This window comes from Sciurus carolinensis, chromosome 9 (assembly GCF_902686445.1).
Source record: "Sciurus carolinensis chromosome 9, mSciCar1.2, whole genome shotgun sequence".
In the NCBI taxonomy this organism is placed as follows: Eukaryota; Metazoa; Chordata; class Mammalia; order Rodentia; family Sciuridae; genus Sciurus; species Sciurus carolinensis.
This window is the reverse complement of record NC_062221.1, coordinates 78,432,574-78,455,703: the sequence shown is the minus strand read 5'-3', so window position 1 is coordinate 78,455,703 and position 23,130 is coordinate 78,432,574. Positions and strand designations below refer to the sequence as shown.

The window sequence follows — 23,130 nt, the reverse complement described above, 5'->3', positions numbered from 1 at the left end:
TTTTTTTTTTTTTTTTTTTTTTTTCAGTTTTTATTTCAAACATTAAGAGAGTACTGATTTGCACATGGTAGTTCTGAGCCAGGTCAAGAGTTTTGAGTTTTCTGACATCTTCCTCTGAAAAGGGCTTTGACTGTCGATGTTTTGTTCAGTTGGTTGTGATCACTTGAGTGGAAAACTTTTTATTTTTTAATAGCCAAGAACTGAAATCAAATCAACATGACTAAAAGAAATAACTGATGAAATGGTATAGAACATTACTGCATTCCCATTGGATCAAGATGGTTTCGCCCATTTTTCCTTTTTCACTAACACTGTTCCTTTTTTCTTTGTTACAATTCATTCCTTATGAACCTACAGAAATGACCAAAGTCACTGCAAGTGGCTGTTTTTATTTTTTGTGATCTGTTGCAAGAGTCCAACCTTGTTTCCTCTGCTGCTGTTTGTGTAGCATCTGGTTTTGTAATGAGCATCTGGATTTGTAATGAACATCTGATTTTGTTATGTGCATGTGTGTATATATGCACATATACACACCTATACATGTATAATATATACACTATATATATGTAGATATATATATAGGAAATGTGTATACATTTATACATAATATAGTGTATCTGTTTCAACTGGAGATAAACTGAACTGGGTTCAGACACTAGCACATGTTTATCTTTCCCCTGCTCCCTCTGTATATTTTAAACAGTCTGGAGCTTTTATTTATATTTTTAAAGTGCATTTTCAATGCAGAATAACTGTAATCCACTGATTCCTTGGAAAACATTTTTGATGAGAAAAATCTGACAGTTCTCAGCCCCAAGCAAGAGAAACCTGGGTTTGTTCGTGCAAGGGGCTGACGTGGCAGTGCCAGGCTTGTGCCTGAGTGATTACTGGGCATTCTGGACTCCGGGCACCTTAGCAGCAGCAGCAGCAGCAGCAGCACCTTTGTGAGAAGGTAGAGATAGAAAAGGAAGAAGGAAGGAAAGCTCAGATGAGGAAGAATGAATGTGTTGTGTGTGTACACGCTGGAATTGTGAACTCTGACTGTAATAGGTTTGTGCAGTACCTGCTTGACTTCAGCTAAGAGAGGCTGTTTAGCTTCTTCCCCATCAACTGACATCAACCTCCTTGTGGCCCCCGCATGCTCAAGTATCACCCATAGTCCCCACTCTCGAGGCTGACTTCTGTGTCAGTTTCCTGTGGGTATGTGAGTGCCAGCATCAAGTAGGAATAAGGCACCAGAGAAATCAAAATGTCACAAAAAGATGCAAAACCCCATTTCAAAGAGCCTCTCCATTGCTCCATTCGAATATTGCATGTGATACCATTCATTTGTATGTACGTAAAGTGTGTCGAATACAGTCTCTGAAAGGAACTTGAGGCCCTTCAGCACCAAAGGTCTTTAGGAATGCACCCTTTGTCTAAACATACCCACACTCCCACCCCCTGCCCACCCCACCGCAAGCAAAAGCACCAAGTCGGGAGAACAAGGCAGACTGCCTTTGCTCACCTCATTTTGATAAGATTAAAGTCTATGAAATAGAAATTTCAGGAATTGCTCTAAAATCAAATGGATTTAGGCCATTGGATATCTGTTTACTTGATGCTCTAAATGTCCAAAGAGTGTTGTGAAAGGGTTGAAATGTTTGTGTTTAATATGCTAAACAGAAATGACTTCTCAAATGATGCCCAAGTCCTCCACTAACAACTTCAACCTCCTCTATCTTATTAAAAAAAAAAATTTTTTTTTAAAAACGACATTGTATAAAGGAAGAGGTTCATCTAACTATAAAAGGAAAAAATGAAGGCACGTGATTTTATTCGGTCCCACACTCCTTAAGAAAAAATGTTTTTTGCAAGTGTGTGTGTGTGTGTGTGTACGTGTGTGTGTGTGTGTGTGTTTGCACACATGAAGTGGGAGGCTGAGGGTCATTGGGGCAGTAGTCCAAAGGAAGCTGGAAAGGAGAACAAGAGAGAATATTGAGACAGAGAGAAGAAAGGAGAAAGGAGGAAATGGAGGCCTCTCTTCAGCTTTCTGTCATTGACAGTCTCAAGATTTGGCTGCTTTAGGGTCCAGAAAGGAATTTGTTTGTCTTGGTCTAGAAAGTGCCCCAGTTAAATATCTCCAGTTAATCATGTTACAGCTTTTGGTGTTTACCTTTTCCCTTCCCTCCAGCCAAATGATTTTTTAAAAAAATATCACAGTTTTTAAAAATTATTTTTTCAATGTTGAAAAAATATGGAAAAGCTATTGTTCAGCCTAGGGCCCACTGCCTCTCCATCTTCACAGTGAGCAGATGGATGGACAATCTACAGAATCAAAGGGGAGGCGGGCAAGGTCCCTTGTGCTGAGTGGTCCCTTACCTTGCCTCCTTGTGGGTGGGGGGTGCTTTCACAGCGCCCACAGCCACTTCTTTCATTTGGATCCTTGCCCCCCTCCCATCCATGGAATGTGGGCTACTGAGAATGGGCTACTGAGAAAGGCAGAGCCATTCTAGAGAGCCATGGTGACAGGAGAGTCTTAGAAGCAGAAGGTGAAGGAGTGTGGTTAGCAGTGCGCTCTCCGGGCAGTTTTGCCTGGGGATGGGACAGCGTGGCTGCTCCTGAGGCTGAGGTCCCACTCACATTTTACTTCCTGAGACCTCAGCTCTCAGGTTCACCACCTCTACGCCTCTCTTTGCATTAAGAGCTGGCCCCCGTCCTTAAGAAGGCAATGATCCAAGATGAAGAGGCAGAGCCAACTGGCTGTGTCGTACAAAAAAAGGGCTATGGACAGTGGGATTTCAGAAACAAATTTAACTTTGGTTTTCCAACTTTTTCAAACCATAAAATTAAAGCAGGGCTTCGGTGGCTTCGATCATCTGAGAGCTGTTATTTTTTTCTCATTTGGCAAGGCTAAGGCGGAGGGGAAGAGAAAAGGGGTTTCCCATAATTGGTTGAAGACACAGGGTGGTAAATGCTTCCACACTTAAACTCACAGTCCAGTGTTTTTGACATTTCATAAATAGCTTTTTTTTTTCTCTAAAAAAAGAATAAAACAAGAACAATCCCTTTACTTACTCATCTGAAACAAAATAAACAGCAGTGGGTACAAACTTCTTCTTGTAACAATTACAAAAAACAACAATATAATCCCAACTTTTAACACGCATCTTGAATCAGTTATTTTTTTTTTTTAACCTCAAAACTGCAGCATATCCTTAAGGGCAAACTTTTCGATTAGTTTTTTTCTTTTTTTTTTTTTAAATAATGTCTTCACCAAAAAAACAGTCTTGTACCAATAAAATGCATTCAAAAATAGAAAATATTACACAACAAAAATATGTATCCTTCCTTTCCAAAAAAGATTCTTCACAAAAAAATGTAGAAAAAATTCCAACAATTATTTTCCTCTCCTAAACATTAACTTTCAGTCTAGGGCACAATTATTTATTGATTTAAATGTCTGTTTTTGCATAAAACATGGAAGATGCAAAACATTTACTGTATTAAGATTGTGAAGTTACATCTACTCCCACCCCTATTCTAAAACAAAACAAAACCCAGAAAAACCCAGCAAACATTAAACAAATGATGTAGCTGGTAGATTAAGAGAAATACCTCTGTCCTTCCACTGTGCATTCATATGGGTTAACTAGCCCATTTGGTACTGGGGAATGCTAAAGAAGGAGATCAGGCTGGAGCAAGAACATCTTTAGCATATGTCAATGTTCAATGAGTCATTTACGGTCTTCCATGTTGCAGGACCATCATTTCAAAATCCTCACAGAAGAGAAAAGTGTGAGGTAGCGCATAAGCAGTTAAAGGACTGAAGTGTGTCCATAGGTATATGGTACACATACATACAAAACAGTTTCTCACACATTGTGTGTGTATGTGTGTGTGTGTTGTTTTCTTCTCAAAATGGAGCTGAAGCCTAGGAAAAAAAGTAACTCAGAACTCCAGTGGTATGAGGAAGGCTGAGGTTATTTCCTTCATAATCTTTTCCACATTTAACCTGTTTAGGTATTAATTGGAACAATGACAAGATTTCTGATTGCAAAGGAATGCCTTGTTTTCTCCACTCTCATCGAACCCAGGTTCCTTTATTATTTTTAGCATTATAGTTTAGGCTATGTGTTTTTCTTTCTAATGATATTTATCTTTGATGTGGGATGTAGTTTGCATGTATATTCAGTATGAACAGATTTTTTTTTATAGTTTTTTTCCCCCTGTTGCTTATTTGCTTGCTAGTTTTTTCTTCATGGTTTTGTTTTGTTTTGTTTCTGATTTTTAAACAGTGAAATGTGTCCAATTTTATTTCCAGTGCATTAAACAAATTTTAAATTAAAAGAAGAAATAAAATGTTTCCCCTCGTTCTTCTAAAAGAAATGACTTGATAAAAGTACAATATAATAAAATCAGGCATTGCCAAAAATAGCATGATGTACAACCTCAATTACATCAAAGAAAACAAACAGACAAACAAGAAATTATAGAACATAAGCATGAAGAAGCCAAGATAATATAATCCCAACTATGGTATGATTGGCAAGCACTGTTTAAAAAATAGGTAAGGCTACTCTTAGATTTCTAACTCAACATAGTTAACCACTGCTCTTCTGTCTTTTCTTTCAACTCTTAACCTCTTACTCATTAGTTATTTATATCTTTAAAATGAACGATTTCGTTTTTATATTTTTGGTCTACAGTAGAATTACATATTAATAATATAATAAAAAGATATTTCATTAACAGGTTGGTACTGCATCCATGTGGGGAAAATAGGAAAAAAAGTCTCCAATAGACATAGCAAATGGACTCTATTCTTACAAAAATAACCACAAATGTAATAGAAATGATAATCAGGGCAACAGATTAAAACAGGTATAGAAGGATATATTTTGGATCATATAAACTCCTGACAAGCTATGCCCTAGAATTGCAGTCTCCAAACCTTTCCCATGATTTCCACCCTTCCATAGCCTCACTCAAAATTCAAATAGAAATTGAAACAAAATGAAAATAAAGTAGACAGGTGATTGAGCCTGTCAAAATTTCCAAGTCATCTTAGTTGAGATATCCACTGCTCAATGAGTCCTGGTGGATAGTATTTGAGAAACTGGCTGGCCATGGGGAGCTGCTAATGGTATTTGTTTTTAATTTTGGAGGAGTTCCCAGCCCACTGATAAAGAGAGAAACCAAGGAACCAAAGAGTTTTTCTGGTAACACATGAGATGAAACTAATTGTGACAGAGAGGGTACTGTGGTGAAAAGGGAAAGAGAACAGAAGGGGAAAATGGGCAAACCTTAGGCACTGCCTCCATCTGTTTGCTTCCACACTGGTCTCCTCTTTATGAGCATCTTTTAGGATGAGCTGCAGGGCCCAATGTCTTCTGAGCAAATATGTGTCCACTTAACTGTTGACATGATAACCATGCTTACTGGCCTCCCTAAGAGCTGGGTAGCTCTTGGGGATCTCCACCTCCTACTGCCAATGGTCACCTGCCCTTGATGGGCAAGTTGTAACGGTAAAGGCTCTTCTCAATAACTCTTCTTAACTGGTGGCTGATTCACACTGATGGAGCAGTGTGGGGAAAAAAATAAAAGAAGGAAAAGAATTGGTAAGAGTTGAGCTTCATAATCAACAAATGGGAAGTTTTCTTCCATTGGAAGGAGAAAGAAAAATAGAAAGGATAGGAGGGGAGGGGGAAGAGGAAGGAGAAGAGAAGAAGGGGAGAAATGGCATAAGTCAGAAAATACTGCTTTTGGTTTCTTTTAACATTGAGTTGTCCTTGGTTTTTCTCTCATTCAGTTGCTCCAGTTTAAAGGAGAGTTTAGAATCTAGTGCAAATATCAGCAAATCACAGCATTCCAGGAGCAATATCCTATCCCTTCATCTTAAATGGATACTATCCCTTCAGACCTCCTCAGAAGACTGGGGGCAATGGTCCAGAAAAGCATTAGTGAATAAATTATTTATCTAGTACTTGCTACGACAAGAAAGGCACTATCACAACAGATCAGCCTCCAAGCATTTTCCTTACTATGGGCTTGGGCATTTCAACCCTCCAGCAACCACAACAAAATCTAGACCCAGGTTTTTCAAGACTTGCATTCATCGGCCACTGCTATTGACCCTGACCATGTAGAGCCCCAACCTGCACTTACATACATGTTGCCTTATGTTTCACCAATGATCCAAAGATTGAGTTCACTCTCTTCCTTGGAAGTTTCTTTCTCTCCATCAGTCTCTAGGTCATGACTACTAAAGACAGTTAACAGTGTCAAGCACTAATGTGTATTTGTCCCTATTTTTTCAAACCAGTGACCAAACCCTAAGTCATAAAGACAGTTCAGTAACTCCTCCACTGACAAGTTCTCCTGTTAATACCACTACAAACGAAAGGAAAACCAAAGTGTAATCCCTTGAACACCAAAAGCATATCCCTTGAGCCTACTGTAGTACTTTTGTCTGAGAGAGAGGTTGGGCTCTGGAGATTAAAATCTTTGGTGACAGAACTGGAGTGGGTATGCAAGATTCAAGGAAGAAATTGTCCCCCAAAACCTCAAGAGAAGTATCCTAGAACGTTTAATGTGAGTATATTTTAAAAGATCAACTATTTATTTCCTCAGCTTTGGTTTGGTGTAGTCACATCCTCTTAGTGCTTACCCAATAAATATTTGTTAAGGGCTCTGAATTGAGAGTTTCTTATTTAAAACAGAGATAATGCCTTGAATTAATAAGGGATTGCTAATGTTAGTTCTGAAAGATCTACATGGAGTTTATCTAACCAGCAAGGCTGACAACTTCCTTAAATTTTTAAAAATTTGGAATGGTAAACTTGGACGGATGGTAAGGAGGAAAGAAAGAGACAGATATCAATGTTGTAATCTTAGGAAAGAGGCCTCAACTGAGAGTTTTCCAAATTGATGATCTCACATGTGATAGTGTTCAGAGAAATTCAACATTAGTTGTTGATATAGGTTGTGATCCTTTCTTCCAGAACCAGAATTTTCCAAAGCTGTCACCCTGGTTCTGGAAGAGTCCCTCAGCATTTTCACTCTTGTTTCATTATTCCCCATACAACCTATTACTTTTCCTGTGGTGCAAGATTTTTTTATTAACATTTACTAAAGAGCTGTCAAACTGATTGCTTCTAAGATTAAAAAAGGCAATAAAAATAAATCTAACAAAGAAAAGTTAGGAAAAAAAGGAAACCTCAAAGCTAAACTTTTAGGCACTGTTAAGGTCTCTTCTTACTAAGGATAGTCTGTGATGGAGCAGCTGTTTGGTTCTGATTAGCCCTCCAACCCTTTCTCCAATTTTAAAGTTGGCCTAGCTTGTTTCAAAATAAACCTTTCACCTCACTGGTTCTCAGTGTTTATTGCACTGTTCCCTTACTGTCATCCTAAAGGACTCTACCACATGCATGGCCTTCCTCTTTGGTTAGCCCAATCTAGGTTTCACCCAGGGATGGAAAAGTGTGCTCAGGCTGAAAGGATATCTTAATGTGAACAAGGTTATTTATTTATTTATTATTGTAAGGAGCAAGTACCACTACCCTCTGTCACACTGACACATGCACCAGCCGGGGCTTTGTGAGGAAGACTTCAACATCATTATCAGTTGATCCGTTCGCTTCCTTGCTATGGCAACTCTTACTGAAAAGCTTAGCTGGAAACAACATTGGGTAAATTTCTTCTTGAATGCCCTCAGTTTGCTGTATGAACCAGCTTCTTTACAATAAGAAGACAGGTTTTTTTTTTTTTTTTTTTTTTTTTAATCAGCGTGGCAGTTTCTAGGCTTGAACAAGAGTTGGCAAGATTCCACAGATTCTCACTAACCCTGCTAAAACCAAGCATGATGGAAATAACTCTCCATTTTTGTGATGTTTCTCATTTTATAACTTTTCTCTTTCTTTCCTAACACACTTTCTCCCAGCACAAGTAAATACATTTCAGTAGTGCAGTGCAGTGCAGTCATACTTAGTGCAAAAAATAAAAACAAAAAACAAAAAAATATAAAACAAAAAAACCAGACTCAAAGTTCAACCCCAAACAGCTCTTCTTAATAGATACCAGTGCTACAAAAGTGGGAAATTCAGTCTTCACCTTACACTTCTATAAATCATCTCTTTTGTTGTCCTTGTTTTTTTAGCTCAAAAGCGAGAAACAACTAGCATGCACCTATGTATTACTCTGTAAAACATGAAGTTGATAGCCAGAAAAGAAAAGGAAGTAGTCAAATGAAATCAGGGCTATTATTTAGAAGAGGAAAAGAGCTACTTAATGCAAAGGTCAGTAGTGGTTTTTATTTAATGGGTTTTTATCATGTGAAATGGCTCCATGCTAAGGGAAATGGGTATAGAAAAAGATAAAAATTTCCTGTTTCCCAAAACAGGTCCTAAATTTAACAGTGCTGGGTTCTTATTTTTGAATAGTGCAATCAGCTCTTCTTCAAGGGCTACAGGCAGCAGTTACCTTACCTAACACACAGAGCACTAGGAGTGCTCACTTCCCTACAGTGACCATGTTTCCCCTCACTTCATTCCTCTTCTATTCACTTTTTCCCCTGACTACACACAGATATAGATACTCCCACATACACAGAAATTCTCAAGGCCCCTCTCAGGATGATGGATTGAAAACTGGTTCAAATAACTCAATGACACACTTAAACAAAAAGTACAACTATTAAATATGAAAGTAAATTATTATACCAAAATAAAGATTCAGCATTGTATTTCTTCTTATATTATTCAGCAAGAAAAAAATTCATAGTAGGATTTCTTATGGCGCTCACTTCTCGCTAAGATGAATCTAGAATCAGTTTGAGATGTGACAATGAGTGATTCTGGAGAAATGTTTTGCCTTTGATGATCCCCAAGAATCTGTCTCTTTGTCTGGATTGCTACTCCGAGAATGTGAATCTACTTGTATGCTCAGACCCACACATGTATTGGGAGTTTCAGGTGAATCCCTGTGCAGTTTAGAATAGATCACAGAACAAAGGAGCCTGGCATACTGGGATCAGCAAATTATCACTGATATTTCTCTATCATCAGCTTCTCATCTTTGTTTGCTACATAGGATGAGGATTACAAGACATTCCCCTTCATGTACTCTGAAAAATGACAATTCTTTCAACAATAGTGCAAAAGTCAATTTTAATTAGATATATGAAAATTGTCCTTAATTTATATCTTAATGTTTCCTTAGGAAAAGTGAAGTTCAAATCAGTGGGACTTAAGGAAGAAGTTCAACTTCTGAAAATACCTTTGAAATTTTTCTATTATAAAACTACAGGTGATTCCAGATCAAAGTTTGTCCCAAGGATAGCAGGAGTAGAGTTTTGTTTTGCAAATATTCCCCTAGCGATGAACACACCCAAAGTACTTCAGACTATAGCAGAATCTTATCTCAAATTTGAGCCATTATTTTCAGTTATCTTTCTGCATGCTCCTCATGTATCCTGGAGAGCAGATTAGGTATAGGAGCAGTATAGGGTTTCTACAAATTCTTTAGATGGGTTTGAAAGCAGTAAGAATAGTCTTAAGTAAGTATAGGTATCATACTAACTCTTCGAACTATCATCATGCCAGGCGGCCAAGACAAGGAGGAGTTGCAACAACTTCCTCTGGTAATCCTAAAAACTGGCTTAAGCAATCCAGGATGCTATCAAATTTGGTCCCATCACATTGTCCTGCTTCCTCTTTTTGCTTTGCCTCTGTTCACTTAATTGAAATTGCAAATAATTTAAAGAGTGGACCAAGAATGTAAATTGCAGCACAATAGACTGGTTACTAAAAGGTTGTCAGTCTATCTGTAAATTGAGTTGAAAAACAGTATGCATTCAAATGAAGCATTAAAATCCCCCCCCCACTAGTTTCTCACTTGGGTATTTCTTCTTCTGTGATGATGGAGTATGGATAGGTGAAGTACTAGTGATGCAGTTACAATCTCCCACTTACTACCATCTCCAGCGCCTGGGTGGTGGGTGAGATGAGAGGCAATGGGGAAGTAGATGTTCTGTTTCAGACCTCATGAACACATACAGTCTTGAAATGAAGATTAAAGAAATCCATATAATTATAAAAATCTATAGATCAACTGAGTTTGACATTTTATTAGCACACTTTCTTTTTCTTTGCTGGGTATTCTACACTAGTTACTAAAAAGAAACATCTATAGGGCAATCGAATTAAATTAATTTATCCCTATCCTTATTCCAGGAAGGATTTGAGGAGGCAGTAAGGATTTGTAGTATAAAATGCATGACCTTCATCTGCATCAATTCCCATTCTTTGGCTGGAAATCTGTTAGTTTGGGCAAATAGGGTTTCTTCCTCAAGGAATAATTTTTATTTGAACTATTCTATGCTCTAAGCATAGAGAGAATTTCTGTCCTCAAAGTTCTCAAGTGCCATTAGAAAAACAAAGATTTTTCACGGAGGAAAGATTCCCTAATGGTAAGATAGAAAGCTTTTCTGCTAAGGGGAAAATGACTGTGGCGGTCGTTAGTTATTAGACTACCCATGGACAGTACCAAATTAAAGAATCAAAATCTTAAACTACCTTGAGAAGAAAAAGATAAAGAAAAAGAAACAAATCAACAAACAAACTTTACTAAAATACACATTCCTCCAGTTTCAGATTTATAAAAAGACATAATTATGCTTAAATCAAGGTTTACAGATAGCAAACAACTGTTTTAATGTGTAAAAGTATTATCCCTTTGCTTTACCATGTTTCACTTTCTTTGAAGGAATTGTATCTGTGCACACTTGTCCTAAAGTCCAGTGCAGAAAATAAACTTGTTTGCTACCAGCCTCAATCTCAGAACATTTTCTAAGCTACATTTGCAAATAACTAAAACTACATATCTATAAAATGAGATGCAGACTTTCTGAAATGCATTGCGGGGATGAGGGAGAAGCAAGCTTTTTATGGGGAAACAAAGAAAAAAAAATCCCTTCCTAATCCCTTCCAAATATATACTATAGTGTTTCTGACCATTATTTTGCTGCATTAGTTAATGTTAGGGCTGTTGGTGCTACTGAGAGGTGTCAGCTTGGAAAAACAGGAGACTCACAAACAATATGAAATTCACACCTTGGAGCTCTAGAATATTAAGAGATTTAGTCACTAATCTGCGACTAACAGGGGTTGTGTCCCAGGTCTCAGGGTTGGAACTTTTCTTGGGAAAATAGAAGGCAATCTGGATTAACTGGACAAGATGGGATCCATCGGGACCAGATCCTCTCCTACTACACATATACATGATAGTATTTAAGGATTTAGAAAAGAATCTTTTGTTCCTTCACACAGCAATGCCTAAGGAGAAGAGTATTTTAGATAAAGAGCACTTTAAAAACCAATACCAGGAGTCAGAATGGACAAAAGAAGAGAAGGGGATAGAACTGACTAGAAGAACATGCCAAGTGAAGGGCATAGTTTTAAGCAATGTAAATATTGTCTTTAAGAAACATTGTTTTCCTGCTAGATGCATGCCTCAGGACCTTTGGACCTTCTATTTATTTTTTTGCTCTCTATGTGTGAATCAATGCTACAAATTGGTTTGATTAAGACAAAAGCCGGGTCAAGCCTAAAGTCAAATAAGAATACATTTATAATTATAAATGTTGATTCTGTTTATCAAGATCTGAAGCCATACTCCCTGTGCACTTAAAACCAGGCAATGCTCTACCTGTCACAAGATCTGTCTTTGTATGAGCTGAGGGGCAATCTGGTACCATGGCAAGGGCATTAGACTGGAAAGTCAAGGAAGACTGTTAAGAGGGTTATTGTGAAGAGATGACATTTAAAGAATCCTGAAAGTGTTATACCCCAAATGGGATCAGTCTTCTGGAAAATGCTTTGAAGACCAGACAGTTGAAATTCATTGGAATGATATCTAGCACAATGACCAAATTACAAGGTGAGTATTCTGGAATTGGGCAGTATACTGCACAGCCCTTAGAGTATCCATCCAGCCTTATTAATATTTTCTTTAAGCACATATTGCAATCTCTGGTTGCAAAATAGACACTTGAAAATCTTTATGGATCTTTTCATATCTTAAATAAATTACTGCTCAAATTTCTAAGTCAACTGAAAATTGTCTTTTCAAAAAGGTATTAAGTAAAGAAATTCTTCCTAATTTCCTTTGCAATGCATTTAGGTAGCAGTGACTTTACTTGTTTGAGAAGAGCTCACTAAAACTTCAACGGTTATCCAAGTTATTTTGAAATGTTACCCCTTTCTTTAGATTTCTGTAAATCTAGTACCTGGTAGATATGACGTTCGGCTAAGTATTAGCAGGGGTTGAAATAGTCAGCATTAGCAATTTTTCTCTCAGAGATGGTCTATTCATATCAAGAATTTGAAAACTGTGGTATTAAAAAAAAAAAAAAAACCAGAAATACTTTTCTCTTTATCTTTGGCCAAATGTGAAGGTGAGAGGAATTAATGATCTCAGCTAGTACAGTTGACATTTAAAACTGTGACTCAGGTCCTCCCACTCTCAAAAGAATATTGACAACTTTTAAAATCTGGAGCTAAAATGAAGACATGCTTCACTCTGCCTATGAGTCTCAAGTTTATGAACTCATTTCAGGAAGGACATTCAGAATGGGTAGGGGGAAGAAGAGAAATGAACAGTCGGGGATCAGAACGTAGTATTGGAATTTGGGGGGGCAGTGATGAGACAAAAGCTAATTCATAGTAGTCTTAAAAAGAAACAAAAAAATAGAGCAGGTTAGGAAAAGGAATGAGGAAAATAATAAGGTGATCCAAATTGGATACAATTTGGAGGGTACGTGATCTCTGGCTTCACGTACAGAAGCTTCAGGAACGGTCAATTTACAATCACATTTGTCTAGTAGAAATGTGTTTAGTTGAAAATGGAGAATACATTGTTGATTTTGCTCTTAGACTCATCATGAGCCCTTTCAAGGAGACTAAGAGTGGTGGTGCCTTAGTGAGTACCAGGGGACTGAGGAGAGCTTGGGTGGGGTTGGGGCAGATTGGCTGGACAAGGTATGGCAGACTAGGATGAGACCAGAAAATAATCTCTCAGGGAAGATGGAAGAAAGGAATTGGTGTGTTCACACTGAGAAGCCTTAATGTTGGTCCAAGGCAGGAAGGTTTTTACACAGTTTTATGAAAAGCTGTTTTGTTTTGTCCTGAATACAGAATGGAGGAAATGAGGCTGGTCTCGTGAGCCCAAGATAGATGAAAAATGGATCCAACTCTGATGTTTCCCAGACACTGGGTTGAAGAGCAGAGGGAAGCTGAAGGAACTCTTTAATCTCAAAATACTATCTAAAAATCATTTTTATATAGGAAGATAGGATGCCTGACTTCTGAAAGTTCCATGGGTCTTGTTAAAGAGGAAAGGCACCAAATCCCCACCTTTATAGGCAAGTGGAGATTCTGAGGGCCAGATACCCAAGAGCCATCATTTTATGGATTCCGAAGACTGAAAAATGTGATATATATTTCTGAGTTCTGCATTAGCCTCTGTCAATAAAAAGTTCCTCAAACTCTGGCTTTAGTTTAAAAAGAAATCTCTTGGGAAAATGAACACTATATTGCCAAACTACCTCCAGGGAAATGAAGACTTGTTAAAATAATTGTAAGCATATTGAAAACAGAAAGTAGCCAGTAAGAAACTGGTATTTAAAATCAATGTTTGAAAATACAGCTGGGACAACTAGGCATTTCCCTGTCCTGTGCTTCTCACAAGAGCAGCCCTTTGAATGCAGCTTGTGTTAGTTGGTCAGGTCATGTGAAGGTTGAGCAGCCCCATGGTCGTATTTTTAGAAGCAAATACAGATAATGACAGTCCTAGAGGGGGAAATATCACAGATACATTCATATGCACTTTTGTACTTCAGATATTGAGAGGGTCAGCTCAACAAGATCACTTAGAATATGAACCTCTTTGTATTAGCCACACCAAAAAAAAAAAAAAAATAGTTTTTACTTTCCTACATTTGCTAAGTCTGAGCTTAAAAAAATCCTAAAATCCTCTAAAGACAATACTGAAGCTGATAATATAAAAAGCAAACTAGAGCAGTAATGATTAGTATTAAACGCACCAGATTAACTGCAGCAGGTTGGTGATGGGTGATATATGCAAAGAAATAATAGGTCAATCAACTCATGATCATAGGCAGATTCAAAAGTCAAAATGAATATAATGTAATATATATTTCAATATAGAGTTGTTATATATAGTGTGTATGTTCTAGGTTTCAGAAATACTGCAATGTAGTGTACTATACTTAAGTAAGCATACCTAAATAGTAACTCATATTCTTCCACAAAGTCACTAGTACTGTTAATTAAAACAAAACAAAACAAAACAAAAAAAAAACCCCAAAAAACAGAACTCATTTTTTTTTTCCAGTAAAAAGAAATACGTATGGTTACAGTCACAGACTTCTTTTGGATATAGAAAGACAACATACATTTTTAAAAATAATAACAAAAAAGTTGCAAATGTAAGTAGCCTTACTTCATGGGGCAGGGGAAGTCACCAAAATAGAAGAGGAAAGACAAATGTCCTCTGAAATCTGTAAAGCAGAAATAATCTACATGTCATAAAAAATAATAAACCATCTAGTAAAAGGAGGGCATGAAGTGAAAAAACAATCCGACTGTTTCTGGACCACCAAGCCATCAGAGTCAGCTACAAGAGCCAGGTCCATTCACCCAGTGTATTACACTAGAGTGACATTCTACTTTAACATTTGAGATGGGCAAGAGCCATCAATTCTTAGAGATTCCCCCCAAATATTCCCCTGATAGTCTATTGGTTTGCTAGACATGGTAAACAACCCACTCCTGGAAAGACTTTGGCAAAGGCCACACTGGTTTCAGGAGACAGTTCGTAAATGATGACAAGATCCTGCAAATGCAGGAAGTATTAGGAAGCTTTCATCTGGGAGTCAAAATGCACATGTGGGCTCTTGTGTGTGAGTGTGTACCCATACTGGGTTTCAGAAAGGAAAGAAATGGAGTCATGGGATGACTCAGGCCAAAGTTTGTATGGGCCTTGCCTGCCTGACTTTAATGCCCCCTCCAGGAGACCTGGTGAGATGCCCTTGATTGTTACTCCCTCTGTTCTGCTCCACAGTTGAGTACTTATGTTCCACCTTCTTCTGGAGGAAAACAGCCTGTCCCTGTGGGTTTGCTGTGGAGCCAACAAACTGCTTTTATTTATTCCAATTCCAAAACATTGTAAAAGGCAAGAGTGGGCAGGTGACTACTTCCTGGGAAGGAAGCCACAAATCTGGGCACAATGGTGGGAAGAGACAACTGCATCTATGCACCAGGACCTCTGCCTGTGTGTGCTTCTTTTGAGAGATGCACACACACACCCAGATGACAATAAATATAGACAAACACATATCAGTAAATCCAATAGAAGAGTAGCACTTTTTTTCAAGTTTTTCATCAAAGGGATAAATAGAAATTACTAATGGTTGGGCTCTTTCAGAATGCCCTTAAGCCTCATCCCAGATACTGATGCACCTGAGTAAGGCAGCAGAGCAGAAGCAGGTATGTGAGCTATGTTAGACTTTTGAGTTCTAGCTGGAAATTTCCAAATATCTGGCCATCACTAGGTAATATGAATGTGGAATAGTTTTGAACTAAGAGAACCTCATACTGCGTGTGCACACGCATGATGTACAGACATTCTGGACCACAGCTGTGCCACACTGGATGAGTTAAGACCTTTCATTACTAGAATAAATTGCAATGACATTGTGGGCAATGACAACTGTTGCAAACATAGTAGAAACAGATGTCTTCTATGGGGTTAATTTTTTTTTTCTGTCTTGGGTGTATCAACCTCGCATTTAGGCATTCTGAACCAAGAAACCTCTGAATCTGAAAGAGGGTTAGTAGGAACTTTTATACTCTAATTAGGTATCCCAGAAGTTGAGACTCCCGAGGATAGTGGCTAGGTTTTGTTCATGATCTGCAGATTATTCTCTTTCACTGAAGATGCGAAAGTTGAGAATTTGCAGTTAAACAAAGAACCACCAGATAAACCAGATGCACTCCAAAACCCGAGAGGAAAAGAGTTTAGAGATATACACCATAGAGAGAAAGCAAGCTTTTTGTTGGGATTATTCTCCCTGTTAAGGAAATGTTTGAAACCGGCATCCCAGAGACCCGTGATCATGCTTTATGGGAGGCACTGTTTAGCAATATGTTTGTTTTACACTAAGCCCAGACCCATCAATGAAAATGAGTAGGCAAAAAATATCAGCCACTTCCTGAGAGTGGCCAACTCTGGACAGCTTTGGTGCCTCCCCAAGAAGTCACGGCTTCCAGAGTCCTTTGTCATGAATAGGGCTTATTTTTGCTATCATGCAACCATTAAAAAGCAAGAAATGTCCATGTCGTCACAGCCTTCCAATTTCTGTGTCTTTTGTCCTCTTTCCTGGGAATTCTGACTTAAGGCAATAATTCTGTACTATAAGTGACTTCTTGTGAAAATACCTTAACTGAGGTCACTTAAGATTAGATTTTAGCCTGAAAGTATTTGGTCTATGGAGCAACAGGCGGGGCCTAAAGAAGCCACTGGAATGACAGGTTGTTTTAGTGGTGTGGAAAGATGATTTTTCTTGTTTTAACCCAGGGCATTCAGTGAGGAGGAAACACATAGTTCTGAAAAAGAACTAGTACAATCATCCTCTACTTATTTGCCCTAAGAAGAATGGAAAAACACTACCATTTCATTGTCATTTCTTGGGATCTGCTAATGTACATCACTGATTACTATGGATTCAGTGTTCAAGAAGAAAAAAAAGTCTTCAGAGACTTAGAAAATCTTTGGGGTACTTTGTTCAGGCTGATCATCTTGATACCCAGTGCTAGAAATGATGCTTTGGATGAATAGTTTCCACATGCTGTGTTTAGAGGAACACGAAGTCACCACAACCTTTCCTCTTGGGGAGGTTTTAAGTAGTATCAGAAATGAGAACATTATACATAAAGCCTTTGGAAATTAAAAAAAAAAATCTCCCCCAAGGACCTCTTTTCGGTGCCCCTTTTCTGTCTTCCTATGCAGTTGGAGCACTGGGCAGAGATTGCTTTGGAAAGTTTGCCCCGTGTAATCTGTTTTCTGGGTACCTAAGAGAACAACACTTTTCTTCAGGAAAACACAGAAAGGGGAAAAAGGTTGTGGTGGTCCCGTTGGAACGATCTGTCTGATTTCAGAAAGCCCCTTGACTGGGTCAGCTCAAGGCTTTCCTGATTCACTGCAGACTTGAGAGTGGCAGGCTAAGGGTAGTGGGTTGCTTTGCTTTCTCTATGATCTTAGGGGTCTGTTGAAATTCTAGTGCACCCTTTCTTTAATTTGTCACCAACTCACTTGATTCTGTCTCTGGTGTCCTATTTTTTTTTTCCTTTTATTATCATTATTTTTAATTCTTTTTTCCAGGGGACAAAATTGACTATTTAAATAAAGTTATTTTCTAGCAAGTAAAGAAGTTTCTCAGAGCCGGAAATCACTCAAAAGAAACTGTCCACCCTACCCAAGGGAAAAAAATAGAGATTTCTCTAAGTACCTCTTGCCAAACTTCCTAGTTTATCGATTGGATGTTTTCAGGTTTAGCATTGTCGGGTGCTGAATAAATACATTTTGCAATTCTTTTGTACTCTTCCCCAGAGCTTCCATTACCCTGGACTTCAACTCATTACTAAATTTAAAAATTCTTTTAGAAGATTTCTTTTAAGAATCCAGTCACAACAGAAAGAGCCCCCTCCAGTTCTCAGTCCCCAGGGCATCTCAGTTTGTGTCTGCTTCTGCATGTCACCTTCCTTTTGTTCCCTGTCTGCAGCACACACTGGCTGTAGCAGAGGCAGGCCTGATGCCACCATCTGATACCTCTTCTGCAGAATCATACATCCCCTGCCCTCAGTCCTAACTAATCAAATAACATCTTCAGGAAACACAGAGGAAGGCTCCAGGAGGGGCATATCTAGTGTGCCAGCCAGATCTACTTCGCTTCCCCCTTTCCTAAGGGCAACAGGTGTAAGGAACATCATGGAGGAGTCTCTGCAAGGAAGCAACGTGAGCCTTTATTATGTTTTCTGGGCATCTGAGGGATTTGATAAGGGACACGCCTCATTTTTGATTGTGTGATGAGAGAAAACACTGATTTGGTGGAATGAGCAGGGCATATACTGCTGATGTGTTCGCATGATGGAAGTACTTGCAGGGTAAGGTGTTAGGACTTAAAGTGACACAAACACAAAGGAAGCCTTTTCCTTTTTCGTTATCAGAATGCATACATTCTCCCTGCTTGTAGGTATGAAAAGGTTTTCTTGGTTCTTATAGAATATTATGATGATACAAATGAAACCTCTGTGACTTCTAAACAAAGAAAACCCAAGACTTTCTAAGGCTAAGAGCTACTGTGACCTCTTAAAGCGTCTAGGAGAAGGGGATGGTCTGCACCTATAAAAGAGCTGAGACTTTATTACACTTACTCAGGACAGAAATAGATTCATAGTATTAGGAACTTGGGAAGGAAAACGTGTATAAAACTGTCATGAGGAGTGAAAGTTTACAATTCAATTAAAATATATATTAAAAATATTTCAATTCGGGGGGGGGTGCTGGCTTGTTTTTTCAGTCTTTCCCCATTTTAGATTCCATTTGTTATGATTCTTTCCTTTTTAGGGTTACATTTTATATATTTAGAGGTTCTTTTATGCACAAATATTGGTATTTAATAGGAAAAAAAAAACACCTGCTATGCCGGGATACTACCAATGTTTTTAGTGCTAGGAAATTTTATTTTTCACAGAGTATATATCTTAATGTCTTGAGATAAACACTCCCTTTTAACTTTTTTTTTCTTTTTTTTGTCCAGCAAATTCTTTTAAAAATTATACATTGCTAAAAAATGTTCTTTTCCATGCCAATTTTTATTCCTGATACTCATCTTAAGAGGTCTTAAATTTCAAGGATCTGCTTTGATCTTATCTTTTTCTTGGTTACTAAAAGAAATTTTCTTTTCTTTTAGTATTGATAGCATCCTAGGTTGAAGGTCTAAATGTAAGAAAATTATAGGATTTGAACTCCCCCACCAAAAAAACTAAGGAATTCATAATGATTCTCTGATCTTGAGGCCAAATGTGTTTTTCTATTTTTTGAGATATTTGTGATGTTTTAACTGTGATTGTGGGTTGGCAATCTGAAAGTATCTGCATCCTTTTGAAATAGGTGCAGATTCATTTATTTTCTAATTGTGGGTCAATTTGGAAAGCCAGAGGCTTTATGTCTTCGGAGGCCAGACATACAGTCTCACAGCAACTTTGCTCCCCCAGCTTGGAATCCCCTCTCTGACTTAGTTTTCGCCTGTTCTCAAATAATAATTTGTCAATTATTTTAGGCTGGGAGATGTATGGGAGGAAAAGACACATTGTGAACAAGTCTACACCATCCAAACCTGGCAGTTCATTTTGTGCTGGTCTACAATGATTATATCACCTCAACCAGAATTCTTTTGGGGCCCCCAATATTGTTTTTTTAAAAGAGATACTTTCTTTACAGGGAAGAGAGGACATCAGGGCTTCAAGTCACTTGTAGTTTTTTTTTTTTTCTCTAAATGCTCTACAACAAAAGGTGGATTTTAACCCAATTGTTTACCTTTCTAGAACAGCAAATCAGCATTAAGGCAAATGGGCCTACCCCAGATTTGAGAAGCAGACAGCTAAACGTGACCCAAACAGCACTCAAAACCAACTTTTCTGGAGGTATTATAATTCTGTCTACTTTGCAAAGGTCAGATAATTGAAAATATTTTATAGTGATTTTTGACCTTCTTTCATTTGAAAGATGCTGATTGATTTCATGTCATTTTCCTTTGAAGTTTTCTCCCCTCAATCTTAATTTTTTAAAATTTTATGGATTGAATGACTTGTTTACCAAAATATCAATCAATTCCATGGCATAGTTAATTAATGCTCCCTCTATTGGTGGTTAATGGAAATATCAGAGTCCACATTAATATTTTAAAAAGCAAAACTGGCAATAGAAAAATTGACTTTTTGTATTTCTGAAGCCATTTCTCATTGACTTTTATAGGTCAGTTTTGGATACAGTGTCCTTGGTAGAATTCCTCTTAGAAATTAAAATGGGTGATACTTAGTAACCAGTTAACCATCCAAGTCTACGTGAAAACTTCTAGCAAAATATCTACTGGAGGACAAATAAAACTCACAAACACTCCAGTTGCACGAATTCTACTAAACATCACAAAGAACTTATGGAAAACATCCAAGTTAACCAAATGTCTAAAATATATGAATAAAACCAATTTAGTTATTATAGAGTTGCTTGCCTTAGAAGATTTTCCCTTATTTGCTGCATGGATTTTGTAAATAAAACACTAACAGGAAAATTAGAAGGAAAATTAAATTAAAATGTAGAGTAATTTTGAAACTAAAATATCCTCTCCTTTCTTCTTTTTAAAATTATAGTTTGGCATTTTTGTTTTGTTCAAAGATTTACTTTTCCCTTTAAGTGTGTTAAAACATGCCTGTTATGAAATCACTTTGAGAGTACTGTTAGGTTTAAAAAGTCCTATTTTTGTTGGAATCTATTCAGGACACTATAACAGCAAAATCTCCTTGATGGTATCTTGATCAGACCGAGGAGAGAAATCCCAACTAGGAAGAGAGAGTGGCACCTGGGAAGATGCAGTACATTGGTGGCCTTTTGAATGGTGGGTGTCGGCATCAGGAAAATGGTTAATTTCCCTAAGACCTTTCCAAAAAGCAAGGATTGATAAACTCATCTAACGAATGATAGTCTTATTCAGCCCTCATAGCCATGGTGGAAAGAGTCAGAAGGTGACACTGGAAAGGAAGAAAGTAATTTTGGCATCAATGCATCATTGTTTGTAACAGGCTTCTCACAGCGGTGCTTGTAGGGTTCTGAAGAGTGAAGAGGTATGGACTTTGTGAAGTCCTCCTCCCGGCTGACCAGAAAACAGACAAACCCATTTGTCAAGACATCTAGACTACTAGTGTTTCATCAAAGAAAAAAGCAGTCAACAGAAATTCTAGAATCATAAGAGCCCAGTGAAATATTGGAGAAGCAAGAAAACTACTTCTGAAAGATGAAGTCCCTCCCCTGAAAGAGAACAGAATTCTGCATGGATCAGTGAAAGAAAATATTCAGTGGAGCAACTTAAGCTTGCTAAAAGTCAAAGAACTACATATCAAAATACAAAGCAGCAGTTCAAATTACAGCAGGGGTGGGTGGGCTACAGAGGCCCTCATCAACCCAGGCAATACTTAAAATAATAAAAATTAAGAAAAATAAAAAAAATATGAAGAAAATAACCTTCCTCTCTTTCAAATATAACTTTAGTTGCCTTTTATTCTTTCTATCTGGAAGCAGTATTGCTAACCTTAACAGTCTTGACTTACCAAAAAAATATATATATGTGTGTGAAATAAAATAAAAGAGAAGGGATTGGTGGCAGTGTATGCAAAACCAAAATGAAAAAAAAATTACTTTTAACAATCTCACTTTTTTTTGTTTTTTTTTTTACACAAATACTGTTGTAAATATATTAAAAAAATCAGCATTCTATCTGGTAAACGTCACTTTTGTCCCTCTATAAAATTTTGAATTAAAAAAGCCTCGAGAACTTTTTATTGTTCCCCCCACCCTCCATTCCTCTTTCTTTTTCTCTTCCACAAGAATATATCCTGACACTTTTTCTTTTTTTTTTTTTTTTTTTTGCAAAGATTGTTGGAAATAATCCTTCTCTTGTACCTAGAAACATAGGTGCAAATCTCTGATATCTTTGTTTTATCTGCATTTCTGCCTTTCATGAAAGTCCCTCTTGATTGTGCTGAGGCTGAGGCTCAGCGAAGACACTGAATAAATACGATAGCCACTGTTGCTTGTTGCTTCTCCAAGTCTTCCTGGCTTCTGCTGAGAGGGGGGATGTGAAGGAGGTGAGCCAGGTGTGTGGACGTGGCAGAATCTGGGGGAGAAGCCTGCCATTCCACATTCTTTCCCACACTCCTGAACCCACTGCCCCCTGCCACCCCCACAGCCCTTTTATGAAATCAGACAACGTGGTAGGTGGAAAACAGCAGGGCCTTTCCTCTGGGTTTTCAACCAGAAGTGATATTCCACAGTTTTAACTGGTTACTGTGAAGTCCAAGCGGCCAGAATTGTGAAAATGTCCACTGAAACACTGCAAGCGGTGTACTTAAAGACAGTAGGCCTTTTAGATTTTGTTATATATTTTGTAGTGCTCTTCACAAGTGAAAAAATTTTTTCTTTTCTTTTTTTTTTCTTTTTTTTTTTTTTTTTTTTTTTACTTTTTTAAAAGATTTTTTTTTTTTTTTTTTTGTAAAGAAGGGTTGTATTTAGAGGCCAGTAGCTAGAGATCCAACCAGTGGACCTCCTGAAGTACTACCAGGCCTTAAGGCCACCATCCGAGGGAGACTGGGAAAACTATTATTCACCCGGCCTCCGGAAATGTAATGTACCAGCAGGCAAAAAACAGTTCTTCATGTAGTACAAAAATGAAACAAAACAAAAACAAAAACAGAAAGTAAAAACGAAACCAAAACATTTCTTAAATTCTAGTGCCATAGCTTTTTTGTTTGTTTATTTCTTTTTTTGTTTGCTTGTTTGTTTTGTTTTGTTCATAAGAAAGAGAGAAAGATACTACTTATCCGTCAGACACATGCATCCTCATGTGGTCGTTGAACTGCTCGATTTGGTCAAACTTTGCTGGGCAGACGGAGCAGACGTAAGTGGTCCCCTCTGTGCAGGCCACCACGCCCGGGGGACCTGTGCGGACACCCGGGGGTGTGCCTGCCGGAGGGGTCCCGTTGCTGGCACTGTGCAGGGCCACGTGTCGCTCCAGGAGGGTCTTGTGGGAGAACTTCTTTTTGCAGATGTAGCACTCATAGGACTTCTCCCCTCGGTGGAGGCGCATGTGCACATTGAGGGAGCTCTTCTGGGTGAAGCGCTTGTTGCAGATACTACACTGGTATGCCCTCACTCCTGTGTGTGTCACCATGTGCTTGATAAGGTAATCCTTTAAGGAGAAGGAGCGCCAACAGATGCTGCATTGGTGGGGCTTCTCAC

At 38.0% G+C, this 23,130-nt stretch overlaps 1 protein-coding gene across 19 annotated transcripts in view; it reads right to left on the bottom strand.

Annotated features, from left to right (window-relative positions):
* Positions 1-23,130, bottom strand: part of Zbtb20 (zinc finger and BTB domain containing 20) — a 793,136-nt gene continuing 770,006 nt past the window's right edge. For all 19 annotated transcript variants that reach the window (XM_047564557.1, XM_047564559.1, XM_047564560.1 and 16 more), the window contains one exon: positions 1-23,130. In XM_047564557.1, the coding sequence (XP_047420513.1) occupies positions 22,709-23,130 (422 nt within the window). In that variant the 3' untranslated portion in view covers positions 1-22,708.